Consider the following 18,538-nt stretch of genomic DNA (forward strand, 5'->3'; position numbering starts at 1 on the left):
ACGTATGCTAAAACCTAGAATTCTGGTTAGAAAGCCAGTATGGTTTTCTTGCATTTTCAAGGTTGATTTATGTGATTTAGTGTCGCAGGTAACTAACTAAAGACATCCCTCCCGGTCAGAGCGGCCATCCTTATGCGTGGAGAGGGCTTCTCAGTTCAGGATATGCCTTCCCTACATTTGTTATAAAAAATCTAGGAGGGGAACGTTAGTTACCGTCCACATTTTAGCAAACACTCTGAGACTAAGGCTGAACGACTTGCTAGCAGACGGCAGAGCTGAACTTAACCACGTGTTTCTCACCACGGATCTGGGCTTCTCCCCGCCCTTCTCCATCTTTAGGCCTTTTTACAGAAGTCTTTCCAGAAGGCGCCTCTAGCCTTTGGAGCTCATGAACAGAGCACGTGGAGTGTAACTTCTCTGGCAACATCACCAGTTGTTGCTATAGGATCCACGGTGTCCCCGTGACATCCCGGGAGCTGAGTGGTTGCACGGCCCTCAGCCCCTACAGCCGGCTTACAGACGAGCTTAAGTTACCTGCTGAATATCTAGACGTCACGCTGTGTGCTCTTTAATTGCAGCAAACAACACAGTGAGATGCAGAGTCTGCTAAGATTGTGAGGAAAGAACGGAGAGCAGGTTCTGGGTGACGCGTGAGGGGCTTGCAGGAAAGGGTGTGCTGACCTTTGACGGCTCGGCTCCAGGACGTCTAGTTTGGCTGCTCAGAAGCCCTTTCCAGGGCGAAGCGTCCAGATAGTCACACTTGCTGGATGACTGATGCCCAGATGAGTGGACCTGGGGGTTCCTTTAAGAGCACAGGAGGGATGCCCGCCCGGTACTTCTCCCCATCCCTGTCGTGTGACGTCACACGCTGAGCATCGGCTGAGCGCCATCGGCGTGAACACTCGGGGGCCGGGCGAGCTCAGGGTCCCCGCGCTCCTCGCTGAGCGCCCGCCTCTGCATTCCAGCTGATCAGCGATGGCAGCGTGGTCTGCGCCGAGGCCCTGTGGGACCACGTGACCATGGACGAGCAGGAGCTGGGCTTCAAGGCCGGGGACGTCATCCAGGTCCTGGAAGCCTCCCACAAGGACTGGTGGTGGGGCCGCAGCGCGGACAGGGAGGCCTGGTTCCCCGCCAGCTTCGTCCGAGTGAGTGTCTTCCTGCCTCTGGGGCCTCAGGGGCAAGAGCCACTGTCCCCTCGTCATCCTTTGAACCAGACCTCCTAGACGCTGGGGTGTGGGAAGGGAGAATTCCCACCGGGGTCAGCGGGGCGGCTGGCGCCGCCGCTGCGTTTGCGATGCTCAGCTCGGCCGTGCGTGCCCGGCGCGCCCCTCCCCCCGCTACCCTCCTCACCGTCCCCGGGGAGTGGAAACCGGGGGCGGGCCGGGTGCCGCCCCGCTGACCTGTGCCCTGCGTGTGACCGCAGCTGCGGGTCAACCAGGAGGAGCTGGCGGAGGGCTCCAGCGGCACCCCGGGCGAGGAGCCGGTGGAGGACGCGGGCCGGGGCCGCCACAAGCACCCCGAGAGCAAGCAGCAGATGCGGACCAACGTCATCCAGGAGATCATGGACACCGAGCGGGTATACATCAAGCACCTCCGGGACATCTGCGAGGTGAGCTTGGGGGCCTCGTGGCACCGCGTGCCGTGCCGTGTGGCCGCTCCGCGCCCAGCCAGACCCTCTGCGCACGCGTGTTCCTGGAGCCCCGTCGCCACCCCCGCCTGTGGTCCCTGTACAGGCCACTCGCTCACCAGATGCTGGTCCACCCCGGGCAGCGTGAGCGGCCGGCCGTCTTCAGGGTGAGATGCGGCGACCTCCTTGCGGGACTTAGCTGCCACGGGTACTCAGAGGGAGTGACATTCAGGGGAGGCGGCACCTGTAAGTGAGACCCAGCTGACTGCGAAGAACCAAAGGTTTGTCACCGTCCACCAGCCACTGCCTCTCATCTCTGGCGCACAGTGAGACCCCGAGTCATGCAGATGCGGGCGTCTGGCGACGTCCCGGGCTCTGTCCTGCAGGGTCTGGGGTCCCGCTCAGCAGCCGAGTCTCTCCCCTGTGGTGTTTTCAATTCTGTGGATTCTGTAGAGCGTTTCCCTAGACCGTCGTGCGCCCCGCGGGTCACCCCGGCGTCCTGGCCGTGAGTGCTGGTGCCTGCGCCTTCCGTGCAGCTGCGGAGGGTCCAGCAGGAGGCAGGCCAAGTGCGGGCCGCGCTCCCCCCGCCCCACTGACCCCCAGATGAGGACCCCCTGGCTTGGGCGTATTTGTGGCAGCCGTCTTGTTCCGTGTGAACCTGCAGTTGAGGGAGTTCCTCTGAAGTGGCATTTTAGGGAAACAGTCACTGCTGATACCTGTTGAGCACGACCGTGCCCTTCACCGGCTTAACTCGACCCCATGACACTCACGCGCCCCCATTACGGATGAGGAAGCCCAGACGTAAACCAGACCTGCTGGCCTATAGCCTGTTAAAATTCATCCCCAAGAGTCAGTGGTCTGTGTTTTACCGTATAGTCAGTTCAGTCTGTGTAATTACGCGGTGCCCATCTGGGCATAATTGTTACACGTTTTTATGGCCTTTCCTTCCTACCCCCTTATCCTACCCAAGCCGCGTACAAGCAGGGCATTGGGCGTAGAGAATTAGTGGTGCTCCGATTAGGCCTCAGATTAGATGTCTACGGACCTGTGTTGTTTCCTGTAGAAACTGGGTGACGGTGGAACCCTCAGCTAAGCCGTTCTTGGCTCTGGGCCGTGACAGTGAGCGTTGCTCCCTGAGCGGCTCAGCCAGCGATGGCATCTGTATTGGATAGGCCTTCTCGGCTGTGAAATGCACTTAGGAATGAGAGAATGGTTATCTTAAGAGTTTAGAAGAAGTGTGACAGTACCAATTTTTGAGCTCTAATATTTGAAACCAAGCATCACTTTCCTATTTTGTAGGGCTACATTCGACAGTGTCGCAAGCACACGGCGATGTTCACGGTCGCACAGCTCGCCACCATTTTTGGAAACATTGAAGATATTTACAAATTCCAAAGAAAGTTCCTGAAAGACCTTGAGAAACAATACAATCAAGAGGAACCTCACCTGAGTGAAATAGGGTCCTGCTTTCTTGAACATGTACGTCGCCCTCCACTTCTTACTGATAGCGTCCGGCTAACTCATTTTGAAATGTTTCTCGCTGAAGCGCAGGGGTCCTTTTTGTTTTGCTCCACTTTGTTTCATTTCTTCCTTTGTTCGCTAGATTAATTTCCTGCAGGACGGAGGCTAAGGGGACTGCTGTACGTGGTTGGTCTTTATCTGAGTGCCCCGAGTCCGTTATTTCAAAATCTTTTCCATTTTATGCAGTTTCGACTTAGGGGTTGTATTTGGGGTAGTTTCTAGTAGTACCTACCAGGTGTCTATTATATTAATAGGCAGCGTTGATCGCTGTGTTCGGGGCTGTATGCCAGCTCCCGTACTGCTGTGCCGCAGGCATGATTATCTTCCCCACGTTCCAGATGCAGGAGCCAGGCTTCACCCAGAGAGTAAGTGACGCAGCGTCACACATGAGTGATTGGCAGAAGTGGATTCAGGCCAGAGGCGTGCGGCTCTGGGACCCAAGCCTGTACCTGCCTCAGAACAGTCTCCTGAAGCTGGGCTGAGCTCGCTCACTGGCGACTGACTGTCACTTTTTAATACAACAGATTTCAGAGCAAGAAGATTCCGTCCCCAGCCAGAATGGTCAGGGCGCAGTACCGGTAGTGCTAACACCAGTGACCGGGCTAGTGTAGCACTCGCTCCTCTGGGCCCAGCAGCGTTACAGTGGCTGTGGAATGGGGGCCGGGCCGATCCTCGGGTGGACTGTCTTTAAACGGCTGGAGACGCTGTTGCTGGTGGCCATCTCCAGCTGGAGGGGTGGGCCCGTGACGGCTCTGGGCCTGTTTGGGGCTTCGTAGGAGAACTGTTTGGCCAGAGCAGGAGGTTCACGGGAACAAGTCGTAGGAGAGAAGCTTCCAGGTCAGCCAAGGTGAGGCTGCAGAGTGGCACGCGGATCTTGCTGTGGAGGACAGGAGAGCCTAGCTTGGGGACAGAGGTGTCACTGCTTCTGGGGAAACAGGGAGGTGGGCCTGGGCGAGGGTGACAGCATCAGGGACGCAGAAAGAGGGGTTTGGCTGGAGAGGTGGTGAGCCAGAGGACAGCCAGGTATAAACTGGGGTAGGACCCAGGCCGAAGACACCGCAGCTGCGGGCAGGTGGACCTGTGTGAAGGAGGCGGCCTTGGGGCTGAGGAGCCTCAGGGGGCTGGGAGGGGCCCCCTCGGAATCCCGGGGGGTGGGGCAGCCTGGAGGAGGAGGGGGGAGGGGAGGAGGAGGGGGGAGGGGAGGAGGAGGGGGGAGGGGAGGAGGTGGCCCCTACGTGGATGGCAGGTGGCAGGGTGGGAAGGAGACCTGTGACCAGGAGATGGGGCTTTGCGCCCACCTGCCCGGGAGAGGAGAAAGGACAGGCGGCAGCCAGGCGCAGGGACAGCACCTCCCTCTTCTCCTGGATCAGGCGACACAGGGGGTGACACAGAGGGTGCCGCTCCCCAGGGCGGCCTGTGCGCCCGACACGCCCTTTCAGGGTCTGTGGAAGGGGCCTGGCGTGGGCCGGGACTCTGCGTCCTCGGCAGCCTCTCCCTCCACCCCCAGGGTCTGGACGTGGCCCCTTCCCACGGGGCCCCCTGTCCAGGAACCTCCCTGGGGGTGGGGGGGGGAGGCGCTGGGTGTTGTCCATCCTCGTCAGGGTCCAGAGCCGCCCTGTCCTGACAGAGCTGTGCCCCCGCTTCCCAGCAAGAAGGCTTCGCCATCTACTCCGAGTACTGCAACAACCACCCGGGCGCCTGCGCCGAGCTGGCGGGCCTGATGAAGCAGGGCCGCTACCGACACTTCTTCGAGGCCTGCCGCCTGCTCCAGCAGATGATCGACATCGCCATTGACGGCTTCCTGCTGACGCCCGTGCAGAAGATCTGCAAGTACCCGCTGCAGCTGGCCGAGCTGCTCAAGTACACCGCGCGGGAGCACAGGTGAGGCAGCCGCGTGAAGCTGCTGCAGGGCGCCTGGGGGCGGGTGCAGGGGAGGGGCTTCCCCTGGATGCCGGCACGCGGGGGGCGGGGCGGGGGCCGGAGGCGGGGCGGTGTGCAGCGGGGGGCGGGGTGGGGGGGCAGCGAGCAGTGGGGCGCGGGGCAGCGGTGACGGGGCGGGGGCGGGGGGCGGGGAGGGCTGCGGTGCCCTCCTGGTGCTCTCAGTCAGCTGTCGGGAAGACGTTTCCAGGTCGTTTAGAAAGTTTAAGGTTGTTAACTACTGAAATGGGGTCATTGAAGAGCCTCCCGAATATCCATTTCTAGAGAGATTAGAAAATAAGAATTAATTCTTAAAGCGTGTCATGAGCAGGTGGGGGATTTTTATTGTGTTGTCTGTCATTATAATTGACATGTGTTTTATAAATACTCTTTTGTAGCTACTCAGTAGTGAATAAAAACAATTTAAAAAAATAGACTGGTGTGAATACAGTTTCAGAAATATTTTCTTTCCTCTTATTTATCCTTAAGATATTTCAGGCCAGCTCACCCTCAGAGCGGTACAGTCAGCCCTTGGTATCCGAGGAGATTGGCTTCAGGGCCCCTGGACACTAAAATCTGAGGATGCTCAAGTCCCTTATAGAAAATGGCTCAGTGTTTACATGTAACCCGTGCGCAGCTTTCCACGTAGTTTACCCCCTCTCTGGATTACTCCTGATATCTAGTGCGATGTAAATAGTTATAAATACAATTTAAATGCTGTGTAAGTAGTTACTGGCCTGTGGCAAATTCAAGTTTTGCTCTTTGGAGCTTTCTGGGATCTTTTTCCCAAATATTTTCAATCTGCGGTTGGTTGAATCACGGATGCAGAACCCCTAGGTGTGCAGGGCTGGCTGTGTTATATGCTGGAACAAAAAGTTCCTTCACAGAGGGGTGAGGACACAGAAAAATTTGAACTCTGAAACAGAGCAGGGAGTCTCAAGGCTGTACTGTAGTGTGTGGGCTCCACTGGGGGGACACATCCTCCTGAGATCCTGTTGGGCTCTGAGCCCTTTCTGGTCCGGCTCGGTGCTTGTTCTGTCTCCTGATCCCATCCACCCTGTTCCCTCTGGCTCTGAGCATAGGGCTTCTCGTCATGGTTACCTGAATGCTCCATCTCCCTTTGGGGCTTACTTTGTGAATTCTTCTGAGGGACCCAAAAATATTGACCTCTGCTTACCGAGTAGCAACTCATCGCTTCCCCGCATGCACAGAACCACATCTGATCGTGCTGTGATTGTACGTGAGCTGTCATCCATCATGTGTTGGAGCAGGCCTGCCCCCTCTCTGAGATGTGGGGAAGGGCCTCCACCGCAGGGCCCATTTCGCCGGCAGCCGTGGGGTCCTCGCTGTGTTCTCAGCAGACCACGACTGGCCAGTGGGGACGCAGCCGTCGTCCAGCAAGGCTTTAGAACAAAGCTTTTTGTTTTCGATGAGAACCAGACCTCATCCGTGACATCCGTGTCACGGCACAGAGCTTTCACTCCACCTGCGGCCCTTGGAAGGACAGTCTTGAAGGGGTCTAGTGAGAAAAGGGAGCGGGGAGAAATCGTGCCCAGAGGAAATCCGCTGCAGCACACGGCACGGCTCTGGGTTTCAACATCTAACTGTTGCCCCGAGAGCAGTGGGATTCTCCACGGCAGCGCCTGCTCCGGAGGATGCGGGGGACGGGTCATTCTTCTGTCCTCTGCGCCTGGACTCCTGCGGAGAGACGGGGCTGGGACAGGGGTCTTTTCGCAATTAGATCGGAAGGTCGAAAGAAAGAGCTGGGTCGCTAAACAATATACCCAGATGATGATGTTAGTTTCAAGAATTAAGGTGAAAGGAATAAGAGAAAGGAGTTGATTGAAATAGATAAAAGGAAAGAGCTATGTTTTTCTTTTTCTGATGGAAAAATCAGAAAACTTGGACAGAAAGAAAATAGCAAAGTCAAGCGAGTCACAAATTTGAAGACATTTTTTAAAAAATAAAAAGTCATCGTGATGAGGAACCTGAGAAAATAAATAAGCAAATCAAGAAGCAGAACATCTCGAAAGACAGCGAAGCTACGCCAGGAGTGTCCGCATCACCGTCAGCACTTAGTTTCCCTCTTTTAAGGGCGTTTTTCGCTGTGAGGCATCCGCATAGCCTGATTGTTTCAAAACAAATCATTTTAAAAGAAATGACAAAAAGCCCGTTTCCTCGTCTGAAGTAAAACAAAACGAAATATTTTAAAAAACCATTACACTCTCCCTCTTTCCTGGAATTGTACAGAAAAACTTGTGGGGAAAACGTACAATTCTTTTGCACACTTTCTTCATTGCTGGAGCCCTTTCTGAGGGGGTGTTTGCTCCCATTATTTTGGCAGCCCCTGTGTGTCACTTTGTTCTTCTTTTCTGCTCCGCTTCTGTCTGCAGACAGTGGGGTCTGGTCTGTCCAGGAATGGGGTAGCGGGGATGCCCAGGGACCCCCCAGGAGTGGAGATGAGCGGTGTTTGGTACATAGGCAGCAGAGTCTGCTCCCAAGGCTTTTTTTTCCTGGCTGTGCAGGAGGACTGCAATCCAGTCCACCTGAGACCCAGAGGCTCTGTGTGTCCTGGAAGACACAGGAAAGTGTGGGGAAGAAAAAAAAGACTTAGCTCATTAGCTGGGCAACCGGTTTACGTGTCCCTGAATTGTTAACGTGAAGCGAGACTTGAACGTAAACGTTTCCGGCCCCAGACACACTCTCTGGCAGCCTGTGTGCAGATCGGAGCTTCAGTTTTCCTGGTGCCTCCAGGGTTAGAGGAGCTGCTGGGGGAGACATGTGAGTCTGATTTGACTGTGGCCGGTAGAAAGCACCAGAAGTAAAGCTGCGTGGATGAGGGAAATGTCGTGTCCGCAGTTACGTAACTCACTTGTGTCCTCCCCTCCTTTCCTGACTCAGAGCAAATCACCCCTCTTGAGAATGGGTGGGGATCATTAAAGTACTTTATATGGCAGAACTAGCTCTATGAGGATTAGAGCAATAACAGAGGCCTGTCTTTTCTTTATTAATGAAAATAATCCGTCATCACTGTGACTAAAACTTATTTCTTGTGACCTTTGCTTCATTTCACTGTGGCTTCTGGGAAACGAACGACAACATTCTTATTCCACAGAATTCTGGGTGGCATTCGGTCGGCTCCCTTAACCTCTGCGAACTGTAGCCTATTCACGAAGGAACAAGGGAAGGGGAACAATGGCTGTTGTTTAAAGGCCATCTTGTCTAGACTGTCAGTGCACAGTCACAGATGGAATGTATTATTTCGTAGGTCCTCATTTGCAAGGTGCCCATTACGTGGTTAAAATTAACCCCTCACTTTGCAGCGATTACAGGAACATAAAGGCAGCGTACGAGGCCATGAAGAACGTCGCCTGTTTGATCAATGAGCGAAAACGCAAGCTGGAAAGCATAGACAAGATAGCACGGTGGCAGGTGTCCATCGTGGGCTGGGAGGTACGTGGAAGCCCACCCCCTACCTGTGGTCCATCGTGGGCGCGGGGCACCTGGGAACCCTCCCCGCTCAGCGCCCATCTCGACCCACACACCCCCGACCTGTGGTCGTCTAAGGCGATGGCCCACTTTGTGTCCCGTGATTGGCGCCCTGTGCTCTTGGCTTTAATGGCATGATATTTTGATGCACACTGTTAAAGCTAGCAGTCAAACGCTTTACCCTCCACCTCCTCCAGGGAGTGCTCTGAAGAGCGTCTGTGACCAATTTGTTGCGTACAGCCTGTCTCTCCTGCTTGACTGTGGGCTCCGTGAGAGCAGCTGGAGAACCCTCAGAGTGCAGGTTATGTCATGGTGGGAGTGTGACTCCTGTATGATCTGGGCGAGGTTGATAATCCATCTGTATGATGGGGAGGGAAACATTACCTATCTCGTAGGGCTGTTGTGAGGATCGCGTAAGACGGTGCCACGGAGCACTTGATACACAGCCTGTGGCGATGGCCTAGTGGCGCACACGTACACACACACGCTTTTATTTATTAAAACAGCAGTGACAGTAGCTAGTGCTTGTACTGTGTTCACACATGCCTGGCACTGGTCTGAGTCGTTTAAATATGTGAACTCATTTAACCCTCTCAATAGTCCTATGAAGTAGGAACTATTATTACCCCATTTAACAGATGGGGAAACTGAAGCACAGAAAGGTGAGGGAGCAGAATGGGACCCACAGACCACTGCACCTGAGGCCGTCACCGAGGACAATAGCCCACGTTGTTCAGATGGCTTTCAGACACAGGAAGGGCCATCCTGCATCAGATCAATTGGTCAGAGCTCACTCTCCCCAAGGATTGTGAAAGTTTGGATGGAGAGGTTAGGTTTTTAACTAAAGCAGGTGACCGCAGTGAGCACTGGAGAGAAATACTCTTCTTTCAAGGCCCTCATGGACTCTGGGAGTTCAGCTGGGACCTTGGGGTCCGTGGATCTAAGTCTCCTGTGAGCCAAGAATCCAGGGCACAGAATCGCTGTAGGCAAGTAAATAGAAAAGCTCTTTCAGAGTCGAGATCTTTTGCCTCCAAAAACTATTGTGTATAACCGGGACTAGAGGAGGGTAAAATCTTACAATCAAAGGCCAGTGTCATAGCAGATACCACAAAGTTACACTGGATTAGAGCCGACCTAAATATTGCAGAAGGGTGTTTCTCCTCCTGTTCTTGGATTCTGACATTTAGGGGATAACTTCTTGTCAGAAGTTTACCAATTTCTTGCTGGCAGCTTGCCATCTGGCCTCTTGTTTCCAAGACCCTGAGCTAGTTATGCCGGGGAGCTGCATAGAAGCCCCCCAAGTCTGCAGCACTGAGTCCCTAGCCACAGGGGGTCTCCTTGTTCTCGGGGGTCGGTCCAGGCCAGCTGCCATTTCGGATCCTGATTGGATCCCACCCATCCAGAATTTTTCACCAGATCTTTCTGATAAGGGAGACCCCTCAGGTAACATAGGGGCTCAATCACATTTTCCCATGGAATAGGGAAAAGAGAGAAGAGTTTTCCTGCCCAAGGTCTGACCGGCCTTTGAGGCCTTGCTCTGCGTGTGGGCCTCGTGTAACTGGCCCGCCCGTGGGGATTCGTGCCAGGGCCTTCCCCCCCCAGTTCCACCCGATGCCCGGTACCCTAAGACCTCGTGTCGGGGCACCTCAGGACATGTGTCCACCCTTCCCTCCAGGGCCAGGACATCCTCGAGCGCAGCTCGGAGCTGATCCACTCCGGGGAGCTGACCAGGGTCACCCGGCAGGGCAAGAGCCAGCAGCGGACGTTCTTCCTGTTTGACCACCAGCTGGTGGCCTGCAAGAAAGACCTGCTGCGGAGGGACGTGCTCTACTACCGCGGCAGCACAGACATGGACGCCGTGGAACTCGTGGACCTGGAGGACGGCCGCGACGGTGCCCGCACCCTCGGCGTCAGAAACGCCTTCAAGCTGGTCAGCAGGACGGGTGATGAGGCGCACCTGTTCTGTGCCAAGAAGCCTGAGGACAAGGCACGGTGGCTGCAGGCCTGCAGGGACGAGCGCAGGCGGGTGCAGGAGGACCGGGCGATGGGTGAGCCCTGGGGTCTTGGCCCTTCCCCTGCCTCTCCCGGTTCACCCCCCGCGGGGAAAAAACCAGGGAACTGCAGGTCCTGATATTCCTAAACCTGCTTACAAGACCAACAGGGACAGGTGTGCCGTGGGTCCTATTGTTGGACCCATTTCACAGATGAGGAAACTGAGGCTGAAGGCACCAGCCCACTCTTAGAAGGCGGGTTGTCACTCTTCACGTGTCCCGGTAGGGAGAATGGTGGTGTGGCCATCCTGGTGATAATCCTCCTCCTTCTCCACCCTCTTCAACCCCTTATACTTACTTCCTGAAGGATTAAGGCTCTTTGCTTTGGGTTATGGAGCAGACCTCAGGGTTAATGTGGGTTCGGTGCAGGTTTTATTCTGAAACGTTTTCACTTGTTTTGAATACATATCACATTTGTTTCTAAATACAGGAATGGAAATTTCAGAAAATCAGAAGAAACTTGCCATGTTAAATGCTCAAAAGGCAGGACATGGAAAGTCAAAAGGTAAATTTTGAAGAATGTTTTTCACCTCTTCAGTGTGTGTATGTCAGTACTGGAATTAAAATGGGGAGAAACGCCCAAAGCTGTTAGGTGTGACCGACTCTTAGTGAAGGAGAGAAGTGTGTGTAAAACAAGATGATAGTTCAGAGCAGCGGACGGTTTACAAACCAAATCTGCATTTGGTTCTGCACCTGCTTTAGTGCGTGCTTCCGTTTGAAGAGCAGTCTGTACAAGGTGTTTGACTTGGGGCCGAGGAGCTTCTAGACCCCCCTGCCCTGCCCTCTGAGCTTCCCCCCTGCGGAGGGAGGGATTATCCATCCACAGGCCAACCAGCCCAGGAGTCTCGGGCATGTGAGGAGGAAATCTCCAACCCCAGACTGCTTGTCAGCTGAAGGCATGTCCTAGTTCAGATGAGAAAAAAGATGTGAAAGTTCACTGTGTCAAGCAGGGAGCGAAAGCAAAAGAAGATCCTCTGGCTTCTTTAGAGCCTGGATTCTCTACCCCACAGGCACATTCTGTGGGAATGACCTGGGCAGCTCTTACAAAATACCAAGGCCCGGGACACGGACCCCAGAGTCCACACATGCATAGTACAAATATTCTAGCCCAACAGAAATGAAACAGTAAGGGTTCTTATTCCAAAACGACATGTTGTATTTCTGCAAACTTTATTCACGTGAAATTTATCCCAGTGGGTATTTTCCTACCCGAAAATGCAAAAACAAGGAGCAGTTGAGCCCAGGACTGATGGGCCGAGAAGAATTTATTACCAGAACAGCATGTAGCAAAGCCCTGCTTCCTCTGCTCAAATGCAGAATTCCGTGCCGCCACCCCCCCTCCCCCCCCCCACGCTAAGCTAACGGATATCTTCAAGGCAGAAAATCTCATTTTAAGTATTTCTTGCATCTCCACTTTGGATGGCAGGTGACTGGTAAATACCAGTTTATTGGGATCCACTAGTTCCCGTCCATATCTTCCAAGGATCACTGGCTCAGCGGCCAGGCAGCTAGTTTGAAGGAGCTCTCATGCTTCTGGGGGTCACCTGTCCTGCACTTTCCATGAGTTCTCCCATGTCATCCTCTCTGCCGCCCTGGAAGAGGAGGAGAGCCTTGTGGCAGGTCAGGGGCAGGGAGGGATTGTGGACGGAGGCCTCTCTTCTTCCCAAACTCCCACTCTCTCCTCTCTCCATGCTGACTTTCACAGTCAGCGCGTGGTCTCGTAGCTAATTTAACACAGCTCTCTGACCGCCTGTGCACAGGTTTTATATGCCAGCTGCAAAGAAACAGTGTTGGTTGATTCGATGAGGTGTCAGGGCACTACTCTAGGCACGTTACTTACATTCACTCATTTAATTCTCATAACAACCCAGTGGGCACCGTTACCCCGTCTTAGACATTGGAAAACTGAGGCTCAGAGGAACCAAATCATTGCGTCCCGTAAGTGGCAAGCAGTGTGAGCTCCAGGCTCTCATAGAAGGCACGCCACTGCTTCTCATCCCACACAGACATCCAGATCCAGCCCAGCCGGTGAAATTTACACAGTGGCCCTGGGTTTCTGTTTCCTTCCCGGTCACTTGGCTGTCACGGTACTGTCCTGGGAGGGTTTTAAGTGAGGATTCAGTGCGGTAGTCTGTGTCCCGATCAGCACACAGGGTCTGAGTGTGTCAGGATGGCCGTTCGGGGCCCCTCTGGGGGAGGTGACTGGAGGGTCGGCCTGGGGCGTGGGGACCGGCACTTGCTTTTCCCTTTGGGCTGCGGCCGGCGCTGAGTCCGTGGCCCTCTGCCCTCCCCACCCCTGCATCAGGCTACGGTGGAGGATGCCCCTCGGCCCCCCCGCTCCAGAGCCTGCGGCCGGTCCACCAGCGCCACGTCACCGTGCCCGCCAGCCTGCCGCAACAGCAGGTGTTCGCCCTGGCGGAGCCCAAGAGGAAGCCGTCGCTGTTCTGGCACACCTTCAACAAGCTCACCCCCTTCAGGAAGTGACGCGGGGACCGGGAAGAGGGGCCCCCGTGCCCCTCCTGGGCCCCGTCCAAGGAGTCTACTCCGCACGTGGCACAGGGATCCGGTGCTGAAAACCTCTCCTGGGGACGCAGTGAGGAGGACCTGGCCTCGCCTGTGGTCACAGAGGCCCAGCTGCCTTCTCGGGAGGGAGGGGGGTCATGACGCACAGCTCCAGTGTCCCCTGGACCGCTCCCCGCCGTGAGCCCACCGAGGCGGCCGGAGCCGGGGAATCGGAGTGGGCTCTGGAGATGCTGGGCGAGGAGCCGGGAGCATCGCCGAGGACGAGCTGCAGTCCAGGCCCCGGGAGGGGCTCCCCGAGGAGGATGGGCAGGGCCACTTTGCCTTCGGTCTTGAAGGGGAGGGGGAGTGCCGGGGTCACGGGGCGGCGGGCGGTGACCGCAGCCCCGTCGGGGCCCTGGGGTCCCCTGGCGTCTTCCTCATCCACGCAGTCGCCAAATGGTGGGCCGGCCTCTCCCGCAGGCTCCTGCGCCCGTGGTCCAGGGCCCGCGGTGCACAGAGACCCACGCGCTCCATAGACGCCGTTGCTCTCAGGGGGCAGGGAGCCCGCTGCTGGCTTTGTATACTTGTCCCTGCCCGCGTGCCACTCCCCGAGCAGAAACCTGAGAAACTTCACGCGTGTGCACTTCAGTGGGAAAACCGGTTTCATTTCGTTTGAGGACGAAGTGAACGTGCAGATCTCCCAGTTGAAACGTGTCCTTAGAGCATCCGTGTGCCTGTTCCTCCCTCTGCCTCTGTCCTCGCCGATCAAGGGACAGTGACACGTACCTTCTTCCACTGAAAACCACGAGGCTCAAGGGTCCTGCTTCCTCCATGTTTGAAGCCAACTTTATCCCACGCCCCCGAGCAGTAGTGCCAGCCGTGCCATGATTAGCATGTCGACAGGTTTCTGAAGATAGGTTCCGTATGGAAGAGACCTCACGAAATAGATCCAGACTCAGAGAGAGCAGCCCGCTCTAGCGAAGGCCACGCGGCTGACGCCGGTCGGCAGCAACCTCCTTGCCTTTTCTCGATGGTAAATTTTGATGAAAATGGCTTTTAAACGTGCCGGGAGGAAACAGGCTCTGCCAGAGAGACACCTTTCCATTGACCTTATGCACCGGGCGGGGGTCCTGTTACATGTCTTGTGGTTTTCTACTCGGGAACCTCTTTTTGGTGTTGAAACCTCAAAAGTTCTCTTTTCTACCCAGTCCCTGCTTGAGAATAAACACACCTGTATGGTCCTAACAGAGGGGACACCTGAGACTCCAGGTGTGGGCCCCCTCCTCCTCACACCCAGAGCTGTTCCCGGGGGGCGGGGGGACCCAGGCGGTGCTGCCTCTGCGGACCTCGGGGCCCAGGTCCCGGCACGGAAGCCGCTTCTGTGAGGAAGCTCCTCGGGAGGTGCCGTGGGTCCGCGTGTGTGTGTGTGTGTTTCCTTTCTGAATAGACTTCTCAATTTCCGTTGCATTTATATAACTGACCTTTTTACTAACAAGACATAATGATACATTTTGAATACTATGCTTAATATGCTTTTCGTGGGCCGCCTCAGCAAACATTGTCGGACCTCTGTGCTAAACAGAGTTGTTTGTTTATACGGCAGTTGTGAACAGTTGGGTTGCTTTTTTTTTTTTTTTTTTTTTAATAGAATTACTTTGAGGAAGTAAAGAAAATCAGTTGCTCATGTTATATTTCCAGTGAGGACTCACCTCCAGTGCAGAAGCACCCAGAGGGCCCCCATCTCCCCCGTTGTCCAGAGCACAGGGACAAAGGGCTGGACGTACTGTCGGCAGCCCTGGTCTGTCTCTCGGCCGAGCCCTGACTCCTGGCTCCCCCTTCCTCCCCTCAAGCTTCCCAACAGAGGAGCAGGAAGCATGGACACCAGGGCACGTGGTGACAGTCCCTTGGTCAAATGTCCATCCTAGGTGGCTCCTGCTTGGATTTCCAGGTGATTTGAAAATTGCTAAAATGCGTTTAAAAGGATAGAACGTCCTTTGTCCTCTTTAAGTCTGTGTGTCTAGCTTGGGTTTATTAGCAAATGCCTGCGTTCTCTACAGGGTAGATGGCTCGGTGTTCTGTTTTTACATTTGCAGAACTTCCTTCTTTTTTTTTTTTTTTTGGCGGTACGCGGGCCTCTTACTGTTGTGGTCTCTCCCGTTGCGGAGCACAGGCTCCGGACGCGCAGGCTCAGCGGCCATGGCTCACGGGCCCAGCCGCTCCGCGGCATGTGGGATCCGCCCAGACCGGGGCACGAACCCGTGTCCCCTGCATCGGCAGGCGGACCCCCAACCACTGCGCCACCAGGGAAGCCCTGAACTTCCTTGTTGATTTCTCGCATGTTCCACTTGGAGAGAAAAAGAGAAAAAACGAAGAGACTCCCTGTACAGGTTGTGTATGAATTTCACTGGGAATCTCGCTTTCTCTGTCTGTCTTTTTCTCTTTTTAACACTACGCTGCGTGGTATCGGTGGCCCACGCCCCCCCCCCCAAATAAAGATGGCATAAGATTTTGATGAATTTCACTTACTCTATCATGTTTCAGAGTTTGCCAACTCTGTTGAAAGACCTTTGAAATGGCCTCAGGTCCAAAGCAGCCTTCTCGGTTTTTGATGATGCCTAACATGTATAACAACCTTGCAGTAGATTGTAAGCAGTCGTACAACAGAATATCTGTGGAGTCCTGGAGAAGTGGCATTCTTTGTCTTTGGCCTGCAAACTGGAAGAAGAGTGGCGGGGATTTGCCAGGGCTTTCCTGGGACACCTGTGTCTCTTGCTCTCGGTACATCTGATCTCTTCCCACCCCCTGCCGTAGACCTGATTTTGTAGTTCAAAACATTTCACCCCCATCTCCACATTCCTTCTGAATATCATCGTGCCTTTTTATTCGTAATACGAGGACTGAGCTCCATGCCTGTTAAGAAAATCCCCTCAATCCTACATTGCTGTTGTCTAGACACAGAGCAAAAGTACATTTAATTCAAAACCTGTTTCACAATAGAAATCTTTTGTAAAAGCCACGCACCGGCATTTTATCGGTTGGGAATCTCTACGGGCCCAGACTGCTGATTCTCCTCAGTGCAGATCAACCTAGTCACCAAGCCAGGATAGAAAAACCCGACCACCTGAGTTAGGGAAGAAATCGCGGTGTAATATTTTGTTGAGGAGAGGAAAAACAGACGTGTCCCTCACAGTCCGGTGCCAACAAGCGTGGATAAATGTGGCTCACAGGCCAGGGATGCCAGGCACACATCGAGAAGGCCAGACTGCCCCAAAGCAGTTGTCCCTGTAATAAGCTTAGCCCGCAAGTTCTCCCTGTTAAAGTTTCACCTGGCAGGTGCTGCCCTTCTCGGGATGGATGCAGCGAAGGTGGAGTCCAAAAGATTCGGAAAATAATAAGTGGAAACTGTGATCTTGAAGAAAACAAACAAACCCAGGAGCATAAATATCGGATGCGTATTTAATAACAACAAACTTAACATTACTGCCTTCAGTTGTTTATTAGGTATCTGACACTTGAATTTAGAAAATACTGTGACTGATTCTGTAATTTACCAGTCGGTCTCTTTTCGTAAATATTAGCGTCCACAGTGTTTGACTTACCTGCTTCGCAAGGTGACCTGTTCCCTCAGTGCTAACTCCCTGGCATCAAGGTGACGTTGTCTGTATAGGTCGAGTGACAGCTTCCAGACTGACGGAGCGGCTGTTGACAGCTGGATTGGGTTGTGCAGGATCGCTGTAACGTGATACGTATTTTCTCTGAAGTTTTTGTAAAAAAAAAAAAAAAAAAAAATTTACAATGTTATTTGAATGATTTCTTGTAAATGCTGTGAATCTATATTTGTTGTTTTGTATCTGTATATTAAAGTTAATTTACCAAACTGGCTGTAGTAATGCATTGGAGTGTGTGTGTGTGTGTGTGTGTGTGTAACATACATATATATATATATATATATTTTTTTTTTTTTTTTTTTTTTTTTCAGTACGTGGGCCTCTCACCGCTGTGGCCTCTCCCGTTGCGGAGCACAGGCTCCGGACGCGCAGGCTCAGCGGCCATGGCTCACGGGCCCAGCCACTCCGCGGCATGTGGGATCTTGCCGGACCGGGGCTCGAACCCGTGTCCCCTGCCTCGGCAGGCGGACTCTCAACCACTGCGCCACCAGGGAAGCCCCGTAACATATATTTTAAATGGAGAGTGAGTGCTAGGAGGCTTTCTAGGATTTGCAGCTCCTTCTCTGCCTGGACACTGACAGATTTCTTTTCAGCAAAAAATCATCCATTAATGAACTGATGAAAACTGCTGGGGTGGGTGCAGGAGAAGGAAGGCCCTGAGGGGAACAGAGAGCGGCCACTCGACTCGAAAGAAGCCACCAAATATCGGAATGAGACTGGCAAAGCCAAAACTGGAGTGAGAAGCACAGCTCTGGCTCCCGGGGGCACGAGGCAGATGCGGGCCCTTCCCGGTGGTTCCAGATCCGCAGGTGGCCCCACTCACTTAGCCTTGGTGAGTGGGCTGGATAAGAATTTCCTTCCCTAATTAACAGCTCCGCAAAGTTAAGCAAATAGCCCATTGTTGCTGTGACCGTCATCAGGAAAGCATCCCCACGAAGGTTGCCGCAGCGCCCCTGCTCAGTTGTTTACTGTAACGGCCTTCGGCTCCCCTCCTTGGGCTGGACTGAAGGGGCTTTGCTTAGGGGGTCAGGGGTGTGGAAGCTCTGGAACCTAACCCCCCCTCGGAGGGCAGTTCTCGCAGCTCAGGAGGGCACCCCGTGGAGGGAGGAGAGGGCTGAGGGTAGGGCCGTCCTCAGAGGGGTTCCGGGGAGATGGCCCAGCCCGGGAGCCACTGTCCCACCGGGCACCAGACAGACGGTGAAACGGGCGATCCTCCCATGGGGCGTGTGCTCCAGGGGGGGCGAGCACGTAGAGCATTACTAGAACGCAACGTGCATTGTAAACATTTGAGTTCTAGAAGGATTTTAGGGATGGGGGCCTTTCCGGGGTGGGTTGGGGCAGGAGGGAGGGCCCACGCAGACCCCTGAGGGGGAGCCCCGAGCATCCCTGGGTGAGCTGCTGGGATCCAAGTGCGATGGGAGTTGAGACACCCATGGTGGAAGGTCCATCTCAGGGCTGCGGGCCGGGGCGCTGGCTTGTACCGGGCGGAGTCTAGGCGAGGAGAGCTGCTCCAGGGGCAGAGAAAAGGCGGACTTAAAACCAGAGGCAGGGGGATGACTGGCGAGACAGAATCCAGCAAAGACAATGAGAAAGGAGAGAAGGCCGCTGTCAGGATGCTCGGCGAGGATGCAGGTGCCCGTCATCACCTGGGTGGGTGCTGGGCGCTGCTGCCATAATCGGATACAGGAAGGGATGGCGTGGAGGGTGGGTCTGTGACTGTCTGGACCACCCGGTGGAAGCACGGGGCTGGGATGCAGATGGGG

General features: G+C 54.5%; 1 protein-coding gene across 9 annotated transcripts in view; it reads left to right on the forward strand.

Annotated features, from left to right (window-relative positions):
- Positions 1 to 18,086, forward strand: part of SPATA13 (spermatogenesis associated 13) — a 124,814-nt gene extending 106,728 nt beyond the window's left edge. For 5 of the 9 annotated variants that reach the window (XM_089899730.1, XM_089899734.1, XM_089899736.1 and 2 more), the window contains 8 exons: positions 966 to 1,145; positions 1,424 to 1,609; positions 2,927 to 3,106; positions 4,776 to 5,029; positions 8,389 to 8,518; positions 10,230 to 10,602; positions 11,036 to 11,110; positions 17,087 to 18,086. In XM_089899730.1, the coding sequence (XP_089755856.1) occupies positions 966 to 1,145; positions 1,424 to 1,609; positions 2,927 to 3,106; positions 4,776 to 5,029; positions 8,389 to 8,518; positions 10,230 to 10,602; positions 11,036 to 11,110; positions 17,087 to 17,394 (1,686 nt within the window). In that variant the 3' untranslated portion in view covers positions 17,395 to 18,086. Of the gene's footprint in view, positions 1 to 965; positions 1,146 to 1,423; positions 1,610 to 2,926; positions 3,107 to 4,775; positions 5,030 to 8,388; positions 8,519 to 10,229; positions 10,603 to 11,035; positions 11,111 to 12,910; positions 16,985 to 17,086 lie in introns of those variants that run through there. The other 4 variants (XM_089899737.1, XM_089899731.1, XM_022574507.3 and 1 more) reach the window with 4 other exon arrangements.
- Positions 18,087 to 18,538: the final 452 nt, after the last annotated feature.

This window comes from Delphinapterus leucas, chromosome 18 (genome assembly GCF_059928025.1).
Source record: "Delphinapterus leucas isolate spDelLeu-1000000601 "Yukka" chromosome 18, BTC_Dleu_Yukka2, whole genome shotgun sequence".
NCBI lineage: Eukaryota > Metazoa > Chordata > Mammalia > Artiodactyla > Monodontidae > Delphinapterus > Delphinapterus leucas.